Here is a 17,456-nt window from a genome sequence, read left to right as displayed (position 1 = left end):
CTCCTGGACCAGGCATGTGGAGCAATCAAGGCAGGCTTCCTTGCCAGGTACTGATGCTCTGTGTCAGCAACACATGTGGTGTCTCAAAGATGGTGCTTGCCTCCCTGTGTCCCCCCAACCCCCCTGCACGAAACGATGGTTCTATCCCCAGGTAGTAAGTGGCATCTTTAGCTCCTCCATCAGCTGATCTTTACCAGTGATGCCCACTGCCAGGGAAACCACCAGCAGAGCAGATTTCTCCTTTCCTGGCAGCCATCACTCTCCCCACTTCATTAAACTTGTTACTCACATCTCATGTGCAGAGCACAGAGAGAAAAGAGACCAGGCTCACCGCGCCTGCCAGGATACGGGCACGGACTAAAACTAAACACAACAGAAAGATGCTTTCCCAGGCAGGCACACACGGTTCCTCTCTCAGTAGGTCACTAGTCGACACTCTTGCTACATGATGCTCCGGAGGATAAAGAAACCTAGCAGGAGACAGTGGCCTTCTGGATAGCTGGGGAAGGACAACCTTTATGTGGGGACACTGAAATGCACAGCAACCCAGCCTAAATGGAGGAGGGTCACACCAAAGGGGGAAAACGTCCCTCTTTGTGTAAGGACACGCAGACATGAGGATGCAAGGCAGAGCGGAAAGAACAGAGTATTCCTTCTGTCCTGGAAAGCCCAGTGAGCTCATGAGCCTTTCACGAGGGCTGACGCCAAGAGGACCCCGCCGGCACGCCCTGTGGTACCTGGCTGCTTGACGGTGACCTCCGTCCGCCCCGACACCTCCTCTGCCAGCTTGTACCAGGCATGGTTGGGGCTGAGCAGCCACTCCTCCACGTGGCAGTAGTAGCTGCCGCTGTCCCGCACCTCTGCCCGCTGGACTGTCAGGCTGAAGAGCCCCCCTGATGCCGAGCGCTCGAACTGCAGCCGGCCCCGCAGCCCCTCCTCCTCCGCGTAGGTGCCGTACTCAAAGGCTGAGCTGTGGGTGGTCTTCAGGATGAGCTTGCCGTCGGCGTCGGAGGGTTTGTGGACGTACCACAACACGGCGAAGTGCGAGTCGGGGCTGGTCTGGGACTTCACCGAGCAGTTGAGGGGAATGGGATGGTTTTCCACCAGAGTGATGCTCCGCTTCGACTTGCTCACCTGTAGCTTGGTCACTGCAAGGGAGGCACAGAGAAGGATCAGGAGAGGTGGGTTATTAACACAGAGAAGAAACTCACCCGGTTTGGGGAGGACCTGAGAGTCCTCTCCCAGCTGCAGGCATGGCTGCTCTTGCCTAGGTCCCACTTGCACTCCACCTTTAAGACAATGGTGTTTAGATGTTCTCCTACCAAATCTTATCTCTTTTTTCACACCCCTCTCTACTCCTGGACCCTCCCTCACCATATCCCTCGGCAAGAGGCTGTTTTTTCACAATTTGTCTTTTAAAAGATTCCCTTTCTTAATGTGCTGTGGTCCAAGGCACCAAATGAGGCCAGAAGACTACACCCTGAACTCAGTGGGTTTTTTTCATGGTGAAGTCATACCACTTGCACCTCAGGACAATGAGCTCTTGACCAGTTCCACAGAAAACCATTTCCAGGAAGAGTGAATTAAGTGAGAATCTACTGCTGTCACATGGCACCCATCTCAGTGACACGTAACCCACAGACACGCAAGAGCTAGGGGAGCAAAAGGGCACAACTGGAAACAGAAAAGAGCACCAGAGTGGAAAGAATCAGCAGGGAGACAAGCTTTGTTCCAGCAGCCAGGAGCTCTGGCTCCATGTCCACCATGGACCACACAGCCCGGAGAAGTCATGGGCACATGTCACCTCCCTCGGCTTCCCAAGCGCAACTGCAGCCCCCTAAGTGCTAACAGGGCGATCAGGATGACCCGGTAGTGTCATCAGCTCCGGTGCCTGCAGAAACACACACACACACACAGAGTGGTTTCCGATTCCTCTCCCCGCAGGAGCAGGAGGTAAAGCTTGCCGGAGCCATGAGCCTGTCTGCAGGGGAGGACACCAAGCGCCCTCCTGTGACACTTGTGCCTGGCGTGCTCAGGAGCCCTGCCTGTTAGAGACCTCAGGCGAGGAGCAGCTCTGCCACCACCTCCCTCCCTCCCTTCCCAACCACCAGGACCTCCCGTCCAACCTGAGGACCCAGGATGCCCAGATCTGACAGCCCAAAGGGATGAGCCCCAGGCTGAGTGTGAAGCACAACACATTATCCAGGACATGGAGGCATAGTCAGGAAAACAGGGGGGAGGCTCTCCGCCATGGACACAGTGCGCGTGGGGGTGTGGCAGGCAACAGGTTCCCCTCTGTGCACAGCCCCTTCCTGGTGCACCCTGTGAGGAGAAGCACCAAAACACTGGCAGTGCTTACAGAGGGTGTCCTGACAACCGATGGGTCTTCAAGGGCAGAAGATGCGTCCCCTGCTCCAGCCCAGCCAGTCCCAACATCTCCCACCGCCTGGCCCCTCTGAAAGGGGCCACGCATTGCTGTCTTGCTGGCGGGTGCAGGGATCCTGCTGACGTCTGGTACACCTTGTAAGGAAACCGAGCCCTGGGCACAAGCAGCACGACAGAAGTGTGGCACCACAGGCACAAACAGCTGGAGGCTGCCAAGGGAGCTGTGCCCATCCACACCCTGGAAACCCGTCCCACGCATCCTGTGTGTGCAAGGAAGCAACGTTGCCTCCTCTCTGTCACCAAGGCAGGGGCTCCTCGCTTTGCATCACGCTTTGCTTCCAGCTTCCCCTGGGCCCCGGGGTCTCGGATGCCTGTCGGCACAACCCATGAGCAGCAGGGCTGAGATGAGGGGGAGGACGGGCACAGGCAAACAACATGGAATGGGAGGGAGGAAGGAACCCCCACCACTGTGTTGCTTTCTGCTCTAACACAGCATCAGAGATAGGCATCCCCTGGAGCCTGGATTGCCAGTGGCTTTAATCAGTATGCTAATAAAGACTTGATGGCCGTGTTACCAGTATGGCATGACGACGGTGGAAGGAGGGAAATAGTCCCTTGTTTTTCCTCCCTAGGGACTTCAACCTAATGGAGAGATTTAGCATCACCCCGTGTTATTTCTGCCATACCCCAGAGACACTCCTCCTTTGTTTCACATTGGGACAGCAGCTTTAGCCACCCCACCCGCACTTGTCCCACCTTTTTGTCTCACTGTTGGTTAAGAAAGGTTATTTCAAGCATTAATCAATCTTCCAAGTCCCCGGGAGATGAACCAATAAAGGGGAAGGTGATTCTCAGCAGTTTCCTTTCTCCCCCAACCCCCTTTCCAAACAGTTTATTTTTAATTGGTACTGGATTATTTGCTGCAACCGTTACTAAGGAAACCTCTGTTACTATAGCAACCGTGTATGTTAAGTCAGTAGCCCTATATCTATTAAAATGCAGTATATACACATGCTGTGTGTGGCAGGGTTGCTCAGTATCAACACACACACACACACAGAGTGAGCCAGGGTATGCACAGACCTGAGCTGCTGAGATCTAAGCATCCCTCCCTGTTCAGGAGCTGAAAATGAAGAGGATGGACACAGAGTAATTTTAAGCTCAGTGTTTGGGGCAACAGACCCACACCTTGTACATGACCGATGTGTTTCAGTGAAGCAGTGAGGGCTTGTGTTCGGACCACAGACATGGCCACTCTTACTGGGTACAAACAGCACAGACCCCTGAAGTCACCCAAGGGCTCCTGCTTGACCTCCATGCAGCTCCCCCTCTTCCATTCAACACTCAGGAAGACACCTTTTGTGGGGGTGAGGCTGAAGAGGAAGAAAACTTGTTAACTCTGGCAGAAACCCCAGCTTAAATCCCACAGACGCACCCCAGCCCTCCAAGCCCTCCCAGGCAGCCACTGCAGCCAGCACTTGGGAATCTGCCCACATATGCACAGCATCCCCCAGACCTTGTCGAGGTGGTTACTCCTGGTTGGAGCAGCAAGCCCTGACAGGGAACTGCAGGTCTTCCCTTTGCTAGGCTGTGTGGGGCTTACACAGGCTCGTCACGCCGCGTGTGAAGTTTCAGCTAGATTAGAGGTATCGGTGATAGATAATGACACCCCTGCCACTGCACCTCTCATCTAACACGACTTGTTTTCCTAACTGAGGCACACCACGGAAGATGCAAGTGCAGGTTTTGCTTCCCTCCCACAGAATTAGAGAGGACTCAGTTAGTCTTTCCCAATCTGTGAACACCAAATGCTTCCCGGTCCAGCCACTTGCTCCTGAATAATTAATGTGCACCTACCTCCTCATTACTGCCTGCAGATCCTACAGAAGCATTTCGCAGCTTTTACAGACCACAGGCTGAGGTGGAAACACTGTGGAACAGGGGTTACCATGGAGCAGCTTCACCTTGGGGCTGCGGGTGGGTCTGCTTGCTCAGGCAGGGCAGAGATCCTCTGCCTGCAGTCCGGTTAAGGCACGGAAAGCTCCATGGGGCTGCTCGCACTTCTGCTCTCCCACAGGAGTGGAGAAGGGGGGACCAGAAGCCACCATTCACAGGCTGGCAAACTAATCCAAAGGCCTCACTTTGCACTGGGAAAAATTATGTAAAAGGTGTGGGGGGGAAAACCCCAAACCCTGAAGTGAAGCGGTCCGGGGCGATGGTAATGGTACAACCCTCTGCCAGGGAGCCCATCTCTTTCCATCCTGGTGGTAAGTCTACTCCAGCACGGAGCAGGCCTCACTATGCCCCGTGCAGCTTGCCAGGTCATGTTTAAAGACACCCGCATGGCACGGAAGTGACTGTAGTTGCTGGTGCGTCAGTGAGATTGCGAGACGACTGACACCCCCCAGGCACCGTGCCAGCCAAACCTCACCCTCCTGACACTCCTGGGTGAAACTCCCTTTCCTCGCTTGGGGATTTGCCTGGGCAGAGCGCCAGGGAAGGGCTCGGCCTTCAAACGCTGAGCTGATCCGGCCTGCCCCAGGGGATGGGTTTCGGTGTGCTGGAGCAGAGCCGCTCCAGCGCTCCGCTGACGGTGGGCGCAGCGATGCGAACGGGCACGGTTACACGGCATGTTCTGCCGCGCTGTCAAGGGGCTGATGTTCTCCTAACAGCCTCCCCAACATCTGCTTAGCCAGGGAAACAGGTGCGTGTGTCTAGGTGAAGTTATCGCACGTATCATCTGCGAACCATAATCCTGTTGCCACAGCATCTCCCGGCTCCCTGGAGGGTGCCAATAAAGAGGATATCATACCTTGATGCACTGTAATTGGCCCTACATACGCTACTGAGGCTATCAATTTACACTGGCAACAAGTCATGGTTACAACCCTCATTTTATTTTTAAGCCAGCCTGGTCTCCTAGCCCCTGTGAAGAACACGTGCGGGCACTGAACTCTGCAGTGGTGCTCGGGCAGGGGCCCTGCAGACAGCACCAGGACAGAAGACATCAGCCATCTGACCTCTGACAGCACGGAGACACGTTCTCCCACACTGCTGAAGCCATCCTGGTGCATGTGCTGGAGGAGATCCAGGACATTAATTCTGTCATGACTTATGCTGGAGCCTGGCCCAGACAATAGAGGACACTATGTGCTTCTTAGGGTGGAGAGGCTGGTTAAGACACTAGGCGGTCCATAGCAAGCCCGTAAACTTGGTAAATACCTCACTCTACAGACCCTCCTCCAGCATCACAGTCCCTTCACACCAATTCCCAGGCTGAGGACAATGTCCTCGCTCGTCTGCAGGGACACACATTGTTTCAGGTTATCCATGGCAGCCTCTGGCCCATAAAGCGTGCACCTCTGGGACAGGGGAAAGGTCCGACACACCTTCCAGCCACAGCAGGCTGGAAGTGTGTTGGACCCAGCTAGGTGCTGGGCCTGCTGATAGATATGGCAGGGGTTTTCCACGCAGACTCATGCAGGCAGTCTCCCCAGGCTGGGCTATCCAAGTAAGCAGCTATACAAATATTTGGGGGAAGGGAAAGGAGTCATCAGAGGAGGAGAGAAGTGGTGATTTGCCACACAGCTTTTCTGCTGACTCGCTGTCACTGTGAAGCCACTTGGCTCCCTCTCCTCTTGTTTCCTAATCATCAAGCAGGGGTTACAACACCTACCTTTGCCAAAGCACTTCGGTAAATCTGTACCTAAAAATGCTGTCATAAAAAGATGCTCGGTCTCAGACTCCTTACAGCACCTTCCCTTGTAGGCAGCAAGAAAATACAGTAGTAGGAGTTCACTTCCCACCTGGGAGCCACTGTTACCAAGCCCTGGGAACGGCGAGACTTAATTGCAGCTGAAGATACCCTCCCCACCTGCCAAAAAGCCCCACACAAAACCCCAGCGTGCTGCCCTGCAGCAAACCAGGAGGGGGGCTGCTGGCTGGGGAAGGAGCCAGCTCCGCAGGAGCCAGCAGGGGTGGGCAGGAGGACAGCCACCACCAGCCCTCAGAGTCCCTGGGGAGCCCTGTCAGTGTAGCAGGGAGGCGGTGTCCCACTTTGGAGGCTGTCTCCCTCTGGGGAGAGCTCCTCCAGAAGACGCTTTCGCCTGGGGAGAATGATGGAAGTGCTGCAAAAAGTTTTCCTGGGGAATGTCCTACTTTTAAAAGACTCCATCGGGATTTCATTGTGCTGAGGTGCAGAGCGTGGGTCTGTGCGGGGTGGAAATGGGGCCAAGCCAACCCAAACCCTGCCACAGTTAAACACTACACACAAGGTTTAGCACGCTGATTGGAAAAGACTAATTGCAAGGGAGCATGGTCCCAAAGAGCTCTTCCTGTAAGGAGCTCATCTCGCCCCGGCACCCTCGGCGCACAACCCTGAAGGGTACTGGCCAGGCTTTTGGCAGAAACTCTCATCTGACCCCTCAGCCTGGCTCACAACTCAGAGGTGTCTCATCATTTCCCTCGCTAGGGCCTGAAAGGCACTCAAATTCCTCCTGGGGCAGGGGTGATGCTCCTTGGGGATTCAGAGACCCACGTGCAGGTCGCTACGCTGCCACAGGCTCAGAAACAGGCTCAGACACGCACTAACGCTCGGTGCCTCTGCCAGCCTTTCTCCCTTCCACAAAGCAAGGCTGGGGAACCTCCTCCACCTCCCCACGCACTGCGAGGACACCCAAGTGAATGACCACGGGGAACCGGGGCGACAGGAGTCAGGCAAGTACGCGCCAGCCTTCTGACTCAGCGTGACGAAGCGCGGGTGACTCAGGTTTACTAGGTTAGCTGAAAGCAAACCAACCTTCAGAAGAGAAACACGTGGGAACCCTCCTCTCTGTGGAGAGGCATCAGAGGAAAGGCATTTGCAGAAGGGGGGGAAGATGAGGCGTTCCTAGGAAGACCTTGCTCGTTAGGCTTAACCACAGCGTAGAAGTCACAGCAAAATAAAGACAAAGACTCAGAGCGCTGGGACAGCCTCCCTGGAGAGAGCAGGAACACAGGAGCACAGCTCCCCACTCCTGTTATTCTCTTTTAACAGAACACAATTCCTTCTGAAACTGGATTAGCAAGGTTGAAAATTGCATTAGCCAACATGGGAGGCTGCTGGTGCAACAGGAGCAGAAGAAAGGGAAATAGCATTAGACTTTGCCTGCCATTATTACTGCCATTATTAACTTGTCACTTTACTGTAGTGTTCCTATAACAATGAATTATTGCCTGCAAACAGGCTGCCATGATTGAATTACTGGGAGAGCAGCTCCATGGGAAGGAGACAATGTTAACCCTTTCCCAAGGATGGCTCAGCTGCTGCCCCCTTCTAGGTGGGCAGACAAAATAGCAGAGGCTTCGACTCCGAACGCCAAACCAGCCATCTTGATTGACCTTGAGCAGCGCTGGTTTCAGAGCAATGCCAGAAGTTTCTACAGTTGCCAAAAGTTTCGGTGGTCCCCAAACCACTCAGGCCCTGGTTGCAGGTGGGTTGCTCTGCGTTGGACGTGCAAACAAAAGCAGAATGTAGGTCTGTCTGCAAAAGTGACAGAGACACAGCTGGAGCTCTCCTACTTCTGCTGGACTTCCTGCAAGCTCTCTAGCCTACTTATTTCATGAGGCCAAATCCTCACTTTTGCATGCTGTTCTTTCCTTGTGTAGTGAAGACAGGTCTTTGGACAAGCGACCGAACTGAGTGACTGCTACTCTACATGGATGTGAGTCACCTGTTCCCCCCACACATGCACCCCCTTGCAGGGACAACACGGTCTGCTTGCAGACAGGCTGTGAATCCAACTCCACTCTTCCCTGCCTGACTGTCCTGGAGAGATGGTGTGATGGCCCTTCCACTGAGGGCTGTGCCACCACAGAGCCCCTGCACAGAGCAAGAAGCGGTGGGCATGCCTTCCCCCACCCAGGTCATGTCCCTTGGCGTCACCCCAGATGCCACACAAATGCCACCACCCACCTCCCCAGGGTTCAAGAGGCTTGACCCTGCCTGCTTTCTGTCTCATCCTCCCTACAGGTACTGCTCATGTTTTGATAAAAAACAGCTACATGACACTTCTCTCCCACACTTACCGTTCCTTATGTGAACCCTGCAAATGATGCCTCCTGCAGCACGGCCTGGTGTGGGCTGCCAACCCCAGGAGCAAGCCTAGGAGCTGGCTGTGACCTTCCTCCCCTCAGGGACAGAAAGAGGCCAGGAATAAAACACCAAGTGACCTGCATTTCAGTACATTCACCAAGTTGCCACACCATGACCCAGCAGGCGCAGCCGTTCCCCATCCTCACAGCCTGCTGCTGCGGGACGACAAGCTGGGTACTTCAGTGCACATCCACGCTGACTGTCACCTGTTCCAACACCCACAGTCCAAAATCGAGCCCCAAGCACAGGCACGAGCCCTGAAGCACACAGTACTACCACAGCTTGGGGAAGCGCAGCTTGATGCACTCAAAATGTTGGCCGTGGGTGCTGTGACAAGCAGAAAGGGCATCTCCCCTCATACCCTGTGGTGGATCTGGAGCATCTCCCATATAAGGACAGGCTGAAAGAACTGGGGCTGTTCAGCCTAGAGAAAAGAAGGCTGAGAGGAGACCTGATCTATGTTTGTAAATATCTCAAGTGTGGGACACGGAGGGAAATGGCCAGCCTCTTCTCAGTGGTCTGTGGGGACAGGACAAGGGGCAATGGCCTCAAGTTGATGCACAGGAAGTTCCACACCAATGTGTGGAAGAACTTTTTCACGGTGAGGGTGACAGAGCCCTGGGACAGGCTGCCCAGGGGGCTTGTGGAGTCTCCTCTGGAGATATTCAAGACCCGTCTGGATGCCTCCCTGTGCGACATGCCCTAGGGAACCTGCTTTGGCAGGGGGATTGGACCTGATGATCTCTGGAGGTCCCTTCCAGCCCCTACAATTCTGTGATTCTGTGACTTGCCTGCATCAGATGCTGTGTTGTACCCACACCAGCTTCAGCACTACAGAAGGTGAGCACTGCATCAGCCAAACTTACTGACAAGCAGCCCAATGCCCTCCTTCCCCGCTCCCTAAAAGCGGCACAGTCAGGATGCTGACCTACCAAACACACAGGTTGTGGGTCAAGTCCATCACTGTGTGCCACACGCTGTGGCGTGAAGGCTGCAGGTGGTGACAGGGACATCTGTTTGGCTTGGGGACAGCCTGGGTTTACCAGCCGTGTCACACTGGAGGCAGAGGAGCAGCTAACGAACTAGCAGATAACTGAGCAGGGCCTGAGGAAGCGTGAGATGTGACCCTGAAAGTCTCTCAAACCCAGAAGCTGTACGTCTGTGGAGAAGGCCATATGCATAGCTAAAGGGATGGAGAAAGCTGGGTAGCCCTCAGCCCCCAGGTCTGGCCATGGTTAATCCAGACACCACCGGCAGGGACATGCTGCTGGCCTGGGGAAAAGCAAGAGCTTCCCTGAGAAGCAGAAACTACCTCACTCTGAAGGACAGCAAGGACTCAAGGTCGATTTGAGAAATAAACAAATACACCCCAAAGCAAAATGCCCCACAAACCTACACCCAGAAACCTTCCTGCCAAACCTTGAAATGAATGTGGAAGTTCTGCAGGAGAGAAAGCAGGGGAGGGAGGAATAAAAGATTCCCAGCATGAGTTGTGCCTGCTGTCAGAAAACAATATACGGCTCACTGCTCACTTGTAAATTAAAATATGGAGATAGGATCACTGGAAGACAGATTCAGTACCAAGCTACAGCCACAGAGGATAAAGAAAGAAAAAAAATAACATACTGGGATGTTTAATCAAACCCTCATCAGAGAGATTTCAAACAAAGGAGCGCTCTGTCAATTAGGAAAAAAAAGTAATTAAATGTACCCGAGGAGCAGGTTACAACACACAGAGCAGCACCACGCACAGACTCCCAGGGCACTCGGGGGGCTGGCCACCAATGGCCGAATTTCCTAACAGGGTGCCAAAAAGACACTGGACAGGTCTGTGTCGGGGCACACCGAGAGCACCGCTGCACCCCACAGCGCTCAGCGGCTTCTGCACACCCCCCATTTGACTTGAGCACTTTCAGCAGCTACCGTTGAAAAGCTGGCTGCCACGCAGAGAGAGGGATGAGATGAGATGAGATGCTCAGGGTGGTATGAAATGCTGGTTTCTTGCCATCCAGAGAGCAAGCTCTCCTGACAGACCTCAGGCAGCATCATGAAATCCTTTGGCTGCTGCTCACACCAGCCCTGCCAGCCCCAGTGTCGTGGTTTCACCAAAAACCAGGACACCCAGGATACCAGTGCTGCCCTCTGCACAAAGACAGAAGTCCCCCGAGAAGGACCCAACTGAACCAACCCAAGAGCTTCCTTGCTCCACTCACCTCTAACTGCTCCTTACCACTGCAGGTTTAGTAAATGGAGGTGGCACCAGGGATGGGACAGGACCAGCAGCATGCCTCAGTGATGAGGATCCCCTCCTGCTGTGTGGCCAAGTGCCGGATCAGCTCCACCTGCAGCCGGAGCACTCCTGACGCTGCTGCCTTCACACATTAATGGGCAAATCCATTTACTGTGTGGAGCAACAACCAAGCAGAATGAGCCATCTGTCGCCCCTCAAGGAATTGTCTCAAACTCCTTAAGGATAAGGGAAGTATTACAGCAGGATGGGCTACGGGTCCATCACTACCTGGATTCCCTGCTTCTCTAGGAGAGGGAAAACTGTATGAGTTTTCTTGAACAGTGTGCCAAATTCTTATCTAGGCAAGCAAGATGGCCCTGGGGGCCAACTTGTATGCATACACATTAGGGTAGGAGACCCCAAGCCTGTACAGTGCCATTTCACTGTAAGGAAGCGGTTCACAGGTTGAGTGAACCCAGGAATTTAGTCTTTGATCAGTATCAGAACAGGTAGAAACCCCCAAATAATCAGCCCCTTATGAACTAAAGCTCTGGAAAAGCATCCAGGTAAACATTGCCCCTGTTTATTCTGCTGCCACGGAGGAATTGATTTCAAAAGGTGGTATTGTCACAGGAAAAAATGGCTGGGTTACTTTTACTGAGCTAGCTCCTTTTACCTGGGCACAGCGGCACCACCTGACTATGCAGGTCACCCTCACGTTGAAGAGCAAAGACCCTGGGTACAGTCAGCTGTGTCCCACCAGTCTGTCAATCCAGCCAAGGCCAGAGGCAAGGGACGCACAGCACTTAGGGCTGGGCCACCCCTCTGCCTGGCTGTTTGGCACTGCTCTTCTCAAAGCAGGAGGACACAGCCTGCCTGTATAAAGGACTGATGGGGACCATGGAGTTTCTCATACAATAAGAAGCGTCCCACATGATACAGAAGCTAGAAAAGCAGTACAGGTCCCATGCACAAGGATGGACAGCCAAAGCTGCTGCTTGGGCACACTGGGAGGGACACCCTGGGCTGGGGACCAGGCTGGAGGGCTGAGAATATGGTGAGAGAAAAATCATGCTGCTGCAGCACTGAGCCTGCTGCCCTCAGGCCACTCACCTTGTGGAGACCAGCAGGGCAGCCAAGGGGCTGGGGCTCCATGCATGGACCGGGAAGGAGAATGGTTGTCAACACCCAGAAGGAAACCTGCTCATCACCAGTGCTCCCTCCCCCTCAAGGGCTGCCCCTGCTGACTCTTCTTTTGAGGCCTTCAAGGACATGATGGAAGCACAAAGCTTTAGAGCTGGACAACGCCTAAGTACTGTTCACTGCAGAGTACCTCAGTCCAAGGAGAGCACACAGGGAATCGATGAGAAGCTAAAGTGTGGGGAGAGAAAACACTCAAGACAACATCAAAGAAGCTGCGTGTGCGCTGACTGCAAACAGGCTGACACCGTGGTTCTGCGTACGCATCCTGCAAATGGGAGTGGAAAACCGCTCAGGAGATATCAAAGGGAGAAGCAGAGAGTGCTTTGAAACCCAAGTGAAAAAAACCCTCCTAAAAAAGTAACCGTGAAGAGAGTTAATTTGAAGAGAGCAGCACATTCTGAACAGAGCCCCCGTCTCCTGGCGCCACCAGTCTCGCCCAGGGGCTGGAAAGCATGACTGGCTTCAGTGAGAGCAATGGACACACACAGAGAGCGGGCTGGGACAGGTTGTGGTCCCACTAGGTGCAAGGGTGCGTTCCCACCCCCTTCACCCTCGTGCAATGCACCCCTGATGCTTCACACATTTAACGCCCAGCTTGCTGGGTTATGCCCTTGGGCGCGTTTCCCAAGGGAAGCCCTGCACGCAGCAGGCTGCCATCAGCTTGGCACGCTTGGCTCCGACAGAAGCATTTCGTGGGCAAACCTGCAGAGGAGCCAAGTCCTGCCGCTCCCAAATGGGGAACCAAAGGCAAGGGGAGGTGAATTGCAGCCCTGACCCCACAAGGACAGTGTCAGCATCCCCAACACGGGGTTGGGAACGCTGCAGCGCATCCAGCACAAGCTCCCTCCCCTGCTGCTCACGCTGATGGGCTTATTTCAACGTGGCATTCTTTTTGTGGGATCAAGATGGCATTTTCCTAAGGGTGCTTCGGGTCTGCTGACACCAGTGTAACCTCATGGGTGATGTGTGAGCAGATCTGCCTGGCTGGGTGACGTGGCAGAGCACCTCTCCAATACCTGTGAAGCGTAAAGCCACAGCCAGCTTGACAAGGCCAGGCAGGAAGCACCCCGCTTGGAGCACGGCAGGGAGAGCATCCTCAGGTGGATGCATGCCCATGGGTGAGACCCCACTCCAAATCTGTATTTACAAACCAGCCCCTGAACACTAGAAGTTGTATTATGCACCACAGCAGCAGTGTGAAGAGGAAGCTCTGTGTCTAATAGCAACAGTACATGGAGAAGATGGGGGGGGGGGGACAGGGATGTTTGGAGCAGGGTGTGATGGCTGAGTGGGGAGAAAAAGCTCCCCAGCATACTAGCCTGGGATAAATAACTCTGCCAAGGAGGTAGCAGCAAATAAAAGTAGGGAAACTGTTCCAGAGGACCTAGCAAGGGCGGGGACAGAGCTCCTCAAGGCAACTATGAGGGGGCAGGAGACAACCAGAGGTACGAGGTGAAAGAAGCAAACCCACCTGTGCTACCTGTAAAGCAAGAGTGCTCTAGCCAGGTCGCTAGCACAGGTCTATGCAAGGGGACACTGAACCCCTTCACTTTGGCTGTTCAGTGTGCTGGAAGCCGACAGGAAAGAGCAGCAGCTCTGAGGCAGAACAGCAGGTCTTAGCCCTCCAGTAGTGAAGGGAGAGGAGCAAGTCCCCGAGCACCCACAGGAAAGGAGACACTGCTCTGTGCTGCCAATGCAGCTGCCAAGGAACAGGATCCTGTCTCTCCTGAGCACTCCTTGAACTCCTTCATCACTCAAGCAAGAGTACAACTATTTGCCAGATGGAGCAGGCGGCTGTAAAGCAGGGAAGCAGTGCTACTCTACAGAGCAAAAACCACTCTGGGATCAAGCAAGCAGCAAACTTAAGTTTCCAGACTTCACTTCTGTAAGGAGGTTTCCAGCTCATTGGCTTTCCTTGTTTAACTTTATTGCAGTATGCTGCCAGCAGCAGAAAGTGTCAGGTTTTTAAGTAGGTACTTTGTGGCCCTTGAAAACACTTGTTTGAGCCTCCCTTCAAGAGTCTGGTCAGTACCCCACTGGCCACCTGTTGTAAGAAGGGCACCTTTCACATCCATCCCTGAGAGGATTCCTTGCACGCAGACATTACTAAGAAATGAGATGGAAGAAAAGCATTAACAGTAGTATCTGATTTCCATTTGTTATCGAAAGCCTCTCCTTGTACTCCACAAGTGTCTTGGCAATCGTCCTCCTCTCCCAGCATTAAGCATGCCATAAAGCAGCCTGTTTTTCCAATTCTTCTCTGCCTTATGCATTCCTCATCCTCCCATCACCCTTGGCCTGCAGGGCTGCAACCATCCCCATCACCGAGTCCTGAGAGGGAAGGATGAGTGGGATACTGAGCAGACTCTGCAGCTGCCAGGGATGGGCTTGGACAAAGAGGTAGGAGAGCTGTCGGGTCCTTAGGCTTCTCTGGTCACTGCCAGCCCAATGTACCCAGGCTCATGTGAGTGGTGGTTTCTCATGGACAGCAGGAGAGCAGCAGAGCTCTCTGCCCACCCGGGTGCAGGGTTTTATGGGAAGCACAGCTCTGGCTCACCCCGTTCTCAAAGTAAGGCTTTAGGCACAAGCCTCCCCCAGCTGCTTCTCCAAGGCAAGCTTAAGGAGCCTCCTCCCTCCCCCTCCATGATGGTTTCAACTTGACAGGTCCTAATAAACCAAACTTTACGAAGCAGCCCCTGGAGAACCCCTAGAAGCTAATTAATGGTCTAATGAAGAGCCTGACTGCCTTGTTTGCTCGACGGCTCATGGGTCAATCAATCTGCCATAGCCCAGCTTGCAAAAAAGCAGCGAGGAGCCCAGCACCCCTGGCGTCTGCTCGGTTATCATCCCCCACCACCCCTCCCCATCCCTCCTCCCACCTTCATTACTGTCAAAAACCCAGCAGCAAGAGGGCAGATTTATAGAGGCGACTGCAGCTTCCCCCCCACCCCGTGTGTCCGCTCCAGGATTAGTCACGGAGGAACCGGCCAAGGGATGACGAAGAGATGGAGGGGTGGGAAGAGCCACAGAGGCCCAGGAAGGTGGGTGCCCTGCAGCTTGGGATGGGCAGGTCTGTACCTGAGTACAAAAGGGATGAGGGAAGTGCTCGGGGCAGGGGGGTCTTTGCCACAACCTCCTGATTGTGTGCAAGCTCTGCTTTTCCATTCTGCTGTTGCCAGAAAGACTCCCGAGCGCTCAGACCCCGGGTCCTCCCAAAGCTCCTCCAAATCACCCCCTGCTCGTGCTGCAGGGGAAAGATAAGTGCAGTAATGCACACAAGGACAATGGCAATTTAATACACCAGCACAAATCTGCTCAAGCCTCCTTGCCAAGAGTCCTATCCAGATGTCCTAGTCTGCTCAGACACAGCGCAGTCCCCACTGTGCTGCCAGAGACTGTCTGCTGCCCTTGTCTGAGTCCTGCAGACCACACAGACACACGCTGCTCCCAGAGAGCACCTCCTGTCTCAGCTGGTCTGTCTCTGAAAACCTGGCAGGGAGAAGCAAGATCCTCTGAGGAGCTGGCAACTGAGCCTGCCTGGTAGCCCTTGGGTCTCCCCTTGACCCACATGTACCTACCCACCACCTTCCTCCCTTGAATGGACCTGCAGCCCAGGCATGGTTCCCCCACCACGCTGTGTGAGGAAGGGCACAGAGAGCAGCAGCAGCAGAGGTACTGCTTAGATTGCATCCTCATACTGAGAGCTCAGCCTGAATCCTGGTGCTTTCAGGGTCACCCGGGGTTCAAAAGGAACTGCCTGCACTTCTGCACTTCCCCTAAAGCCCAAGATCAGCAAGTGCCAGGGAGTCACCACACCCATCCCCTCCAAGGACAGGGGCACATCTGTCCTGAAGCTGCCACAGAAGATGCTCTTCTCCACCTGGAAAGGGGCAAGTGCGCGATGGGCAAGGCGACAGCTCTAGAAGGTAAAAGGGTGGTGAGCCCCCGGGGCAATCCCCAGCTTTGGGTGATGAAAGAACTGGGCCAGATACCACAGCAGAAGGGGAGCCCCAAATGCAAGGATCCGGGTGGGAAGAAATCTCCACCCCTGCACTTGGGGCTCGCTCCAAGCTCAGCCCACGTTCCTGTGCATGGTCTCCTGCCAGCTCGGGCTTCGGGGAAGCAGCTGGCATGAACCGAGCAGCACTTTTATTGTTCCTCCCCCTCTGCTGCAACATGAGCTCACAGAGAAAGAAACAACAGGCAGAGAGATGGAAGGGAAAAGGAGAGCACTATGTTGTAAGGGCATGAAACAGTCACAGGCCATCTAGCCTTCATCAGTTTGGTCCACAGCCCTGCCTGACAGACCCCAACACCAGCCTGGATTTTGGCTCTAGCCTGCAGAAGTTAAAACCCAGTGCTCACCCTACAGCAGCACAGGTTTCTCTTCCTGCAAAGCACACATGAGCTGCCTAGAGCAGCGTGCCCATACCTGCATGCAACCCTCCCTTTACTTTGCAATCCAGTGCATGCCAGCTTGTGACAGTAAGGAGCAATCCATGAAACAAATACTGGAGCTTCAGATTCTACTGCTGCCGAGTTTTCATGCACCACCAAGTCATGGGCACTGTGCCCTCACGATACCTCGATTCTCTGTAAGCTCTCACATAGGCAGCCAGCATCCTTCATAGGGCTCTTCCTCACACTGCCAGTCCTTGTAATGACTTAATGCCTACGGGTCCAGGAACATCACACATGAAGGGCAAATCTGATTCTGGATGCCATGCAGGGCACTTCTGCCATCCCACCTACAGACCTTCACATCAGAGCTGGGTCAGTGCTGCCACTGCTTGCCTTATTCAGTCCTTCCTTCAGGAGCTAAGTGTTTAATTTCTCCCCGGGAGTAGGACAGGACCAGAGTGTTTCAAGCCGCTGGTATTTCCTCAGTATTAACCTGCTGGCCACGAGGCAGCTGTAAGCGAAATGACTTTGCAGCCACACGAATACATGCAGTTCAAGCCCAGCACTGCCGCCTCTGTGGCTACCACTCAGCACGGATGGCAACTACAAGCACTACCCACTGCACCAACGGCAAACTGACGCGCCAGGAGAAGTCCCAGCATCCTTTCCCTGGAGGACACAGGACTTCACAGTGCAGAGAGATTAATGAAGCAATCAGGCAGCCACTATTTTACCTTTCTCACCTGAACACACTTTAGAGGCTGACACGTATCGATTGCCACGGCTGCACCTGGAACCTGTCACACAGAAAGGTCACTCTGACCAACAGGGAGCAGGGGTTTAAGAGGAAACCAGAATCCCAGCATTAACTTAGAGCCCACAAACGCACGCTGGCCCAATTTGCCAAAAGACCTCCAGACAAGCCTTCTTTGTAGTGGAGACAGCTCACCCCAAATGCACTGGCATAGGGGTCAAGGCAGGAGCTAGTGGTAAAGGAAAGGAGAGAGCTGGGACTGAGGTATCCAAGAGCAGCCAGAGGTTACGGCAGATTAAGGTGACTATGGAGTCACAGACAGACTGACAGTGCTCTCCGTTGCTCAATCA

The 17,456-nt window shown here is 54.1% G+C and overlaps 1 protein-coding gene across 1 annotated transcript in view; it reads right to left on the bottom strand.

Annotated features, from left to right (window-relative positions):
- Positions 1–17,456, bottom strand: part of IGSF3 (immunoglobulin superfamily member 3) — a gene marked incomplete at both ends in the record, with an annotated part of 97,350 nt that overhangs the window by 6,490 nt on the left and 73,404 nt on the right. Inside the window, one exon of the mRNA XM_084261515.1 lies at positions 738–1,148. Within this exon, the coding sequence (XP_084117641.1) occupies positions 738–1,148 (411 nt within the window). The remainder of the gene's footprint in view (positions 1–737; positions 1,149–17,456) is intronic.

Source organism: Gallinula chloropus, assembly GCF_964237585.1.
Source record: "Gallinula chloropus genome assembly, chromosome: 1".
In the NCBI taxonomy this organism is placed as follows: Eukaryota; Metazoa; Chordata; class Aves; order Gruiformes; family Rallidae; genus Gallinula; species Gallinula chloropus.
The sequence above is the reverse complement of the archived record's forward strand: the minus strand, read 5'-3'. Positions and strand labels throughout refer to the sequence as shown.